This window comes from Triticum aestivum, chromosome 2A, assembly GCF_018294505.1.
Source record: "Triticum aestivum cultivar Chinese Spring chromosome 2A, IWGSC CS RefSeq v2.1, whole genome shotgun sequence".
Classification (NCBI taxonomy): domain Eukaryota; kingdom Viridiplantae; phylum Streptophyta; class Magnoliopsida; order Poales; family Poaceae; genus Triticum; species Triticum aestivum.
The window spans coordinates 665,587,915-665,597,236 of record NC_057797.1 but is presented as its reverse complement, the minus strand read 5'-3'; the positions used below and the strand labels follow the sequence as shown (position 1 = coordinate 665,597,236).

General features: G+C 48.7%; 1 protein-coding gene across 1 annotated transcript; it reads right to left on the bottom strand.

Annotated features, from left to right (window-relative positions):
• Positions 1–1,033: 1,033 nt before the first annotated feature.
• On the bottom strand, positions 1,034–7,053 carry LOC123185842 (GDSL esterase/lipase At5g55050). The gene is made up of 4 exons (XM_044597661.1): positions 6,686–7,053; positions 2,171–2,307; positions 1,589–2,084; positions 1,034–1,499 (listed from the first exon to the last, which is right to left on the bottom strand). The coding sequence occupies exons 1-4, from the start codon at positions 6,975–6,977 to the stop codon at positions 1,294–1,296; spliced, it is 1,131 nt and encodes a 376-aa protein (XP_044453596.1). The 5' UTR covers positions 6,978–7,053; the 3' UTR covers positions 1,034–1,293.
• Between the last annotated feature and the right edge of the window lie 2,269 nt (positions 7,054–9,322).

Genomic DNA, 9,322 nt, shown 5'->3' with positions numbered 1-9,322 from the left:
CCTTACTAGAATCACTCCAACTGCCACAAGACTCGGCCAAATTCAGCAGCCACCTCAACGGCCAGGCTCAACTTGATCTTCCAACCCATCACGCTCCAGCCACCATCGTGTCATGCCGCATCTCACGGCGTTGCCGTATCTCACAGCAACATCGACGTCTCGTCGTGCTCGCCGCGTCGCACGGCAGCCTGACATCTCATCTTCTCCGCGTGCCTCCGCTTAAGCCTCACCGGACTAGCTACTCTCTAACCTATCCTACATGCATGACAAAACCAAACTAAATATGCAGATACATGCATCAAGATTAAAGCTAACAATATGTTGGTGGTGTTCTGACATTTGTCACGCCATCGGTATCTATATTACTAGTGGCGTATGGATCCACACGGCACCAACATATTTTATCAGTGGCGCCATATTGATGGTGTGAGGGCGAGACGCCACCAACCTGGTTTGTGGCACGCCAGCACCAGCATTTTGTGCACTAGTCCTCCAAAGTAAATTTTCTTCTTCCTTATCTCTCGCTCAAGCTTTAATAATGTTGAGCTCTACATAATTTGTGCTCTTGCACATAGTGTTCAACATTACTCGACGGTGCATGTGTTCTTATCAAGTTTGCATGATTTGGTGCCGGATGATCTCATTATCATTGATAACCTCAACTTCAAGATCCCAAGCCAAACCACCAAGAAGATGGAAAGAAAGAAGCAACTGCAACTGAGAAGGACATGGCATTGTGCTATTCATGGATGAATGTGTATCTTAACGTGCTGGTGGGCACGGATCAGAGCAAATAGATGCCTTGGAGATGAAATGAGGAGCACTGTCGCCGCACGGTGTAGGGCGGGGCCAACCTCACAAATATTTCACTCTTCAACCGTTGGGCCGCGAGTCAAGTAAAATGCATCTGGTGGATATGTTGTGTTGAGCAAGTAGACAAAATGCTATTAAACGGTGTGCCACTCAATGAGCATGTGACCTGGAGTACATCCAAGCACTTCTTGGATGAACTGCGTTGTTGCTTGCGGTACAATCCTTGAGCATGTGTGATTTGAAATTGATTTCGTGCATTCACAATTGAAATGTTTTTAAAATGTACGCCGAAGTGAGATTTACATACGCAACAGGATGGGAGAAATAACAAAAGGAAAGTTTTAGGATAGAAATGCAACCTAAAAAAAACTCAGAATTTGTTGGAAGATATGCTTTGAGGCGGCTATTTGGAAATTAAGTTTTTGGTTCGATAAAAACTGTCCTAAGCACACACGGCCAGATCGCTGGCGGTCCTCCACACTACGACTCCGCCAGCGCCTCCACGTTGATGGGGTGGACGTACATGCCGGGGTCGCTGAAGAGCGCCATCGCGGCCAGACCCGACGCGGCTTTCGTCGGATGGTAGCTGTCCCAGAACATGTAGTTGTCGTGGTTGTGGCAGAGCTTGGCGGAGGAGTTGCACTTGCCGGCGCCGCCGCAGCACGTCGTGTCTAGCACCGTCAGGTCTGCCGAAAATCAACGACACGCGCGGTATTAGCATCATGCCCATACGTTACTGTGTGAAGTATAACATGGGAGGGTGTTGCTGCCATACCGAAGCCAGCTCCGCCGCCGGGTTTGAAGATCATTTCGGCCATCGTCGCCGAGTCGCAGACGGAGTAGTTCATGCCGGCCCGATCACGGCTGAGGTCCTGGAGCATCGAGGCTAGCATGGGGTACAGCTGCCTGGAGAGGTTGTTGGCCGCGCCGAAGCAGCCGAACTCGTCGATGTCATCGTGTTTCTTGGCGATCGCCCTCTGCGACGGGCAGCACCCCAGCAGCGCCGGGCTGACGATGCTGAACTTCCTCGCCCCGGCGGCGTGCAAGTCCTCCAGGTAGCCCCTGTAGTATGCGACCAGGCTTTCCAAGAAGGCGGTGTCGTTGCGCTTAGAGGGCGGGCTGTCGGGGTCGGCGTACTCGAACAGGTCGTTGCTGCCGACGCTGATGAAGAAGAGGGATCTGGAGAGGAGGTCGCCTGAGCCCTTCCCCATCTTCTTGACGGCCGACGTGAACTTCCCGACTTGGTCGGCCATGCAGTGCAGCTGCCCGCACTGCGCAAAGAAAGCGGGGCCGGTGGCTTCGTTAATGTATCGAACAATTTGGATGAAAACAGAGTGAAGTCACTGTGCGCGCGTACAAGTTTTTGGCCGGTTTTATTCTGTAGGCCTGAACCCCCCGATGCGAAGTTGATGCCGTTTTTCATCTGTCGGGCGATGCCCTTCTCCGGGAGTGATTGGAAAGCAGGTGGGCTCTCGTCGAATCCAAGAATCTGAGCTGGTCGTCGAAACATGTATATACACAATACAACAATTTGGTCACCTCAATAGTCTTTGCAAGAGCACTTTGCGAATAGTGAAAGAACCACAAAAGAACGTCAAATTTTAGCTGAGGTGCAGATGCTCAGTGGATTAGAAATTTCTTTTAAATAATTAGCCCTGACATTTGCTTTTACTATTTTTTTGTTCGAGCATATAATATTTTACAAAAGTAAGATTGTTTCTGGTCTCTTATGAAAGAGCGCTGCTATACACACGATAGACTAACGCCTGATTTTTGCACGATCCTACATGGCAGCGGCACAATGCGCATGCACACACAAGATTTGGACGCGAGTCATCAAAGATCGTGCACAATGTATCATCCATGAAGCAATTTCGCTTATGAAAATCGTCCAAGTTACGAGCTAATTGAGCCGGTTTCATGAGCCTTGGCACCACATCTCCATGAGGACTTGTAGAGGCAAGATGTTTAGGGGAGGTACTAGGGAAATAAAGTGATCTTTTTCCTTAAGCACCGGTGTGTTTTTTTGCGAGGGAAAGGAGAATTCATTAATCAAGTGGCAACAAAGTCTGCAATACAAAGTCAGGTACTTCCTCCAGCCCAGAGCGAAGCCACGCCATAGTGCGCTTCTTTGTTCTACCACACTTCGCTAGGAAATGACTATGACAACGTTTTGCTCTCTCCTGGTATGCTTGACTAAGAATTCTCTATTCTCTTGACTAAGAATTCTCTATTCTCGTGTAGAAGTGTTTTAGTTTCTTGCACCATCATCATTTGTGCCGACCTGTCCTCCCAGTTTCAGTGACTAACTTGACGACTTCTGAGCAATCGGTTAGAATAACAATGGGCAGGGTTGGCCATTCACTGAATGGCAAGGGAGATGCCTTCCCAGCATGCAGCCAGTTCAGACTCCACTTAAGATGCACGTTGTCACACTTCGCGGTAGGACGAGGAAATGATAGCTACCATATCATCGCATAGGACCATGCACCCCCGTTCTATCATTTTTCCCTCAGAATGAGCCGTCGATACTCAACGTCGCCTATTGAGATGCACATTGACAACTGATTTATTTTTTCTTAAACACCGGTGCTTATTTATAATGAATAGACGCTTGGTGGAAAATAGAGCTTTCTCCAGCCCCCGCGTCGTCTCCCTAGGAGGCGACTCGGGCGGAACCAGGTCCGCCGCCGCCGGCCCCCCTTTCTCCAGCGTCTCCCCTCGCCGCTGCCGGCTTACGTCGCCGGTCGAAGCCCGCCGGCGGCTGGCAGCGGCGGGCGCTGCCCCCGTGCGGCTCCCCCTCCTCCCCGATCTGTCCGTTCCTCGCCCCCCTCGACGCCGACTCGATCTGCGTCCCCGTCCTCGATCTGCGGTGCCTGCGCGTCGCCCGGCCTTCCCCCTTCCTCTCCGACCCGTGGGGGGCGCCGGCTGGCCGGAAGCTCGGCCGTCGCCGGACTCCTGGTGGTCGCGCCTCAGCACCAGATCTGGCGGGTACGGATGGCCTCGTCGACCGGCCTCCGTGCTCTCTCGTTGCAGCCTCGCGCTGGCCGCGGTGCACCACGTCTGCGTGCGGCAGCCCGGTACGTTGATGCGTATGTTGCTGCTCTCTTTGGCCCTCCGTAGCTCGCTTCGCAGCTCATGCCTGTCTAGCCTAATGGGCTACGGCGGTGGTTGGCCGACTTGCTCCGGTTGCGAGGTGGAGGAGGCACTGCCGGGTGAAAACTTCATCGACGATGACGGCTGCAGCCGCCATTTTTCCTTCTTGAAGGCGTCGAGTTTGGCATTGTTTCCCTCCCCCCCAAGCACTCAGATCCCGAGAGAAATCTCGGACCCGGGGTTCCCCGTGTCGGATGGTGTCGACGTCTCTATGCCGTTTTCTCCTTGGGGGCATCTTCTTGGATTTCTTCTGCTTCGGGTGGACTCGCCTCTTGCTGCTTCCTCTCCACCTCGGCTTCGATCCCTGGCTGGCCATTGTCCTTGGCGACTCGAGTGGAGCTTGCTTGGACATCCTGGGGTGGCCTCGACGACGCGCTGCCCTTCGACCTCGGCGGCAGTACACCGGTACTGCGCCCTTCGGTCTCGGTGGCGTGTTGCCTTCTCGGCTTCGCTGGCGGCGCACCGGTGCCGCCACTCGAACTCGGCTATTCGACGCTCTTCGTTCGCGCCAGTGATGCTTCTCGATATGCTTCTACTTCGGTGTCTCCTTTCTATCAGGGATGTGCTTCATGGTGGCCCGGACGACGTTTGCGTGGACATCCTGGGGTGGCCTCGGCGGCACGCTGCTCTTCGACCTCGGCGGCGGTACACCGGTGCCGTGCCCTTCGGTCTCGGTGGTTTGTTGTCTCTTGGCTTCGCCGGCGCACACCGGTGTCGCCGCATGAACTCGGCTATCCGACGCCCTTCATTCGTGCCAGTGATGTTCCATTGCGAGTTGCTGTTATGGTGCCCGTCTTTTTCTCCCTAGGCCTTGTTGTGGTTCATTATCAGTGGTGGAACAAGCTGCTCAGCGGAGCTTGCTACCTGAGATGTCGGCCTCCAGGGGTTTCGGTTTGGTTCTCTTGCCAGCCTTCCCCTCCATTTTGTTTTCTTTCTTCTAGTTTTGGGCTTCCTCTTGAAGCCCTCCCCTGTTATTTTCTTTTGTGCCTTTGTGCACTTACTTGTATCTGTACTGACTGCCAAGTCACTTTCGAGTGGGAATATAACAAGCGGTGGGGTTTTTGGCCCCCCCGTCAATCTCAAAAAAAAAATGAATAGACGCTTAATTTGCACCCCTATTATAGAAACAAGCACTGATGTTTAAAAAATCTTGGTTTATTTTACTAAGCACCTTACATTGTACAAGGCATAAAAGACTAAAGATTGTGTCTGGCACATTCTCGTAATTCCCTTTGCCCACTTTTTTTTCTATTTTAGTTTTTGTTTGACATACTTTTGGTTACTTGTATACTCATTTTCATAATTGATTATAGAACAAGCACAACACAAAACATTTCATTAACTAAAAATTGAGCTGAAGTAGTAATGTATGTGGATTAGGGTTCAGACAATTTGAGTTTTTTTTTGTTTCCCAAATTGGCTGAAGCTGTTGCAATATCTCCTTGGTTTTTGTAAATATCATTTGATTCTGTTCCATGGTCAATAGAAGGAGATTGTTAGTAGAGCTTAGGGACCTAATTGCTTTTTAAGAGTTTACTTGGAGGTCTTTCGTGCTAATTAGAAAGACTTCTTTAAAAAATTTTGTTTCTTTGGGGTCCTTTTGAAGGTTGTGTTGTAATAGTTCTGTTATACTAATGTCAGCCGGGTCCTTTGGGGCCCTTACTGTTTTTCCAACAAAGAATGGCACTTGGAGAATGCATAAAGTTGAACATCTTGTGCACTATGACTATACTAACATAACGATTAGCTTTCCGTCCTTGGACGCAGCCGCAAGGTTTGTGACTAGGGTTTGAGGTGGGAGCAAGGGAGGTCAGGGCTAAGAGTTGCCCTTGCCTCCGACAATAATGGGGTTGTTGTTGCCACCACAGGAGCTTCTAGGGTTCAGGGATAGTGGAATGTGCGTGAGGAAATGAGCTCACATGCGAGACCTAGCCTTGTTCGTGGTTTTTGCTTGCATTGAGGATGGAATGGTGAGTCATGTCATGAAACCAATCGAAGTTATAATTTGGAAACCTAATCCACTGAGTGGCCGATTTAATTTACTGGTGTGATCATCGGCATGACCAGTCCAACACATATGTTGTGTCACGTGTCACCACCAGAGTATTTTGGGAGTGATCTTTATAAGGGGCACTCTCTATTTGGCGTCTTTTTCATAATAAGAGGAGTACTTCAACAAATGAACACAAAACCAACCTAACCCAGTTGGTATGCTCATCAAGGAAAGAAAATAGCAATGCTATACAAAATGGCGCCGTCCCTAAATTATATTATATTAGCGAGACAATTCTCTACATGCTATATTATAGCGTGCTAGGCGCTACTATTCTTTTGTGTGATGCTCACACGTAGTATTTGTCTACTCTGGTTTTTCTCCGGTTGCATTGGTTGTCTGAGACTTGTTGCTTTGTTTATTTCTCCCGACAACGTCAAATCGTACGTGTACGAGGTTTCACTGTTCTGTCTATAGTCTGCTTCAGGCGACTGAAAGGCCTTTTCTAAACAGAAAAGAAAAGGTTAACTAAAGGTGTTTGGCGCCTAGTGCCAAGATCGTCACCCCGTGACTGAAGGACAGCGGCCTTTCTCAGTTTCGTTGGATCGTTACTGGCGCTATGAACATAGATTTTTCACGTGTTCAGTAAGCCCATTCAGTTTCCTCTAACAAATAGGTAAAGATGCTAGTAAAACTGAAGGGAGAAGGAAGTTTTGACGGCACCTAGCTGGTCAGCAAGGTTGTAGCCATTGCTGAAGCGGCCGGTGGGCTCGTGGGAGGGGTAGTCGACGCCGTACTTGGGGTAGTTGGCCCTGCAGGCGGGCGTGCAGTCCGGCAGCTTGTTGTTGTTGCCGACGTCCACCGTCGAGTCCCCGAACACGAAGATGGCCGGCACGAGCCGCTCCGGTGCGGGGCCGGGGGCGGGCGCGGGCGCATCGCCGGCGCAGGCGCCTCGCAGCGCGAGCTCGAGCGCGCACAGCGCGACGAGCGCGAACGGCCAGCCATGGCCGGCCATTGGGTCGATGGAGCTCCGCTTACCTCGCGCTCTGCCGCACTTACGGCCTCCCCGCTTCCTTTCGGTGGTGGTCGGGTCTCTGGTACGAGCGGTCATTAGAACGTGGCATTAGCATGCCTATATATACACCCGTGCGCGCGCCCAAGACGGCGCGAAGAATGACACGACTATTATAAGCAAATGAGGTGCAACAACTGGCCACCTGCGGCAGTATCTTCGAATCCTTCCCCGCAGTAGCGATCCGTGCAACAATTGGATATGCTTTTTGTTCCCAAACAAGTGGAGTTTTGCGGTGGCAACCTGCCATTGGCTTCGGGCTACCTTGAGCAACGTAGTATGAGTAGTATATTAGTTGAGTGCTACTACTTCATATGCCAGGGCATTCATGGTAGTGAGTGGTGAAGAACTTTGCATCGGCTGCTAGTGCAGACAAGAAATTCAGAGGCTTGGATTTTCAGCCCGCGCGCGGTTGCAAGCCGGTGGCAGCGCGTGGATACGTACAAACTGGATAGAGACCGAGAAGCGACGTGCCCCCGAGGATGGCGAGCGAGCGAGCTGACACTGTGAAGAAGCGCATGGAACGTATCAGCGCCGACCGGGACGTGGTCGGAGCGCCCTCGGCCGCTCGCTACTTCGTCGAGGGCCAACACTTTGTTGTTTACCAACGTATCCGCGTGTAGAATATTGAGGTGATACTCAGGTACGTGACTGCATTCGTCACGGTCTAGGGTTACAAGAAGAGTCAATTACACCACAAGTACCATAACATGGCACGAAAAATCACTTTAATGTCAAAACTTGTGGCATACATTAAACTGTTGCTATAACTTGGCTTTGGCATACATATACGGTGCAAAACACATTTGTATATGGAAACAGTGCTGACTAGGCACGCCACGTGGGGTGGGGCCTGCTGTCATCCCCTAGGATTTTTTTTTCTAACTCGTAGTTCCCTGACACGTGTCAGGTCCATCTGTCAGCGAGCAAATTATATGCAAAAAATAGAGAATGATATGATTTGAACCCGCGATCTGCAGTATGAAGAGGTGTGCGCCCAACCTATGCACCAAGAACTGTTTTCACTTTTGGGAGGATACGCATCATATATATTCGTTACACCTTAAGCGGACCGGACTATTTTGCACTGATATTTTTTACAAAAATTGTAAATTATATGTAAGTTATAATTGTGTGTTATAAATAAAATAAATTGTAGGACAAAAATCAATACTTTCATGTAACAGATAACGTTTTTGTTAAGAGCATGAACATAAATATATATTAGAATTTTTTAAGTATATAGAAAAATATAAAATTAACTTTGATACTTTTATAGAATATATGAAAATTTGTTATGTGCATAATTTTTTATTTATAATTTAATCATATGGATAATTTATGAAATAATATGTGAAGCATTGTACAATTTAATAATAATAATAATAATATATTATTTATAACATAATATTATAATTTATGTATTTGAATTCCATATGCTGTCATTTTTGCACATAATTTGCTACAGATGGACAAACACCTGTCAGGGACTTTACCATGAGAAAAAAATAATTCCGAGGGGTTTACCGTAAAATACCAGGCCAGACGCCCTATCTCTACCGTTCACTAGCCGACAGCGGGCCCCATGCCACATGGCACGACCAGTCAGCACCGTGTCTGTATATAAATGTGATTTGCACCGTATATGCATGTGAAAGCCAAGTTGTAGCACCAATTCAATGTATGTCGCAAGTTATGGCACTAAAGTGAGTTTTCACGCCAAGTTTTAGCACTAGTGATGTAATTGACTCTTACAAGAACCTAGTCAGTTAGGGTTACGGAGGAGTTCTCTTAAACGCCAGTTGACTTGCCATGTACTCCAAGTCTTTTGAGTTCTTGTCTGTACTGGGCCCATAGGCTGGTACATCATCGGCCCAAGGCTTAAACCAACCTAGGTGCCATGGGCCGGCTTCTGGTACACGGCGAGGTACCCCCTGACACGTAAGTACATAACACTGTCAATCTTAATACGATAAATGTTATATATTCCGAAAAATTGTTCATGAGTTTATTTCCTGATCACACATTTTCCTAGAGTAGCAGTTTTTTTAAAAACACTCCATATATTAATGAATTAAACACAAGGTTATTATAATCATTTGTTATAGCATATGCCATGCACAATCAATCTGCAGCCAAGGCTAATGAAGATTTCTCTGATTTTCATCAAACCATGCCAAAGTGAGAGCCACTACCTCCATCAGCAACACCAGTCAGAGTCAGACCATGCAAGTGCTTCTTTAGTAAGCATCTCCTGCCAAATACCTTCAGATTTTTCCAACATCCAA

Coding starts and splice junctions, on each gene's coding strand:
- LOC123185842 (XM_044597661.1), bottom strand. CDS start 6,977: ATGGCCGGCCATGGCTGGCCGTTCGCGCTCGTCGCGCTGTGCGCGCTC. Junction 2,308..6,685: donor CAACCTTGCTGACCAGCTAG/GTGCCGTCAAAA, acceptor TTCGACGACCAG/CTCAGATTCTTGGATTCGAC. Junction 1,500..1,588: donor CGGCGGCGGAGCTGGCTTCG/GTATGGCAGCAA, acceptor GATTTTCGGCAG/ACCTGACGGTGCTAGACACG.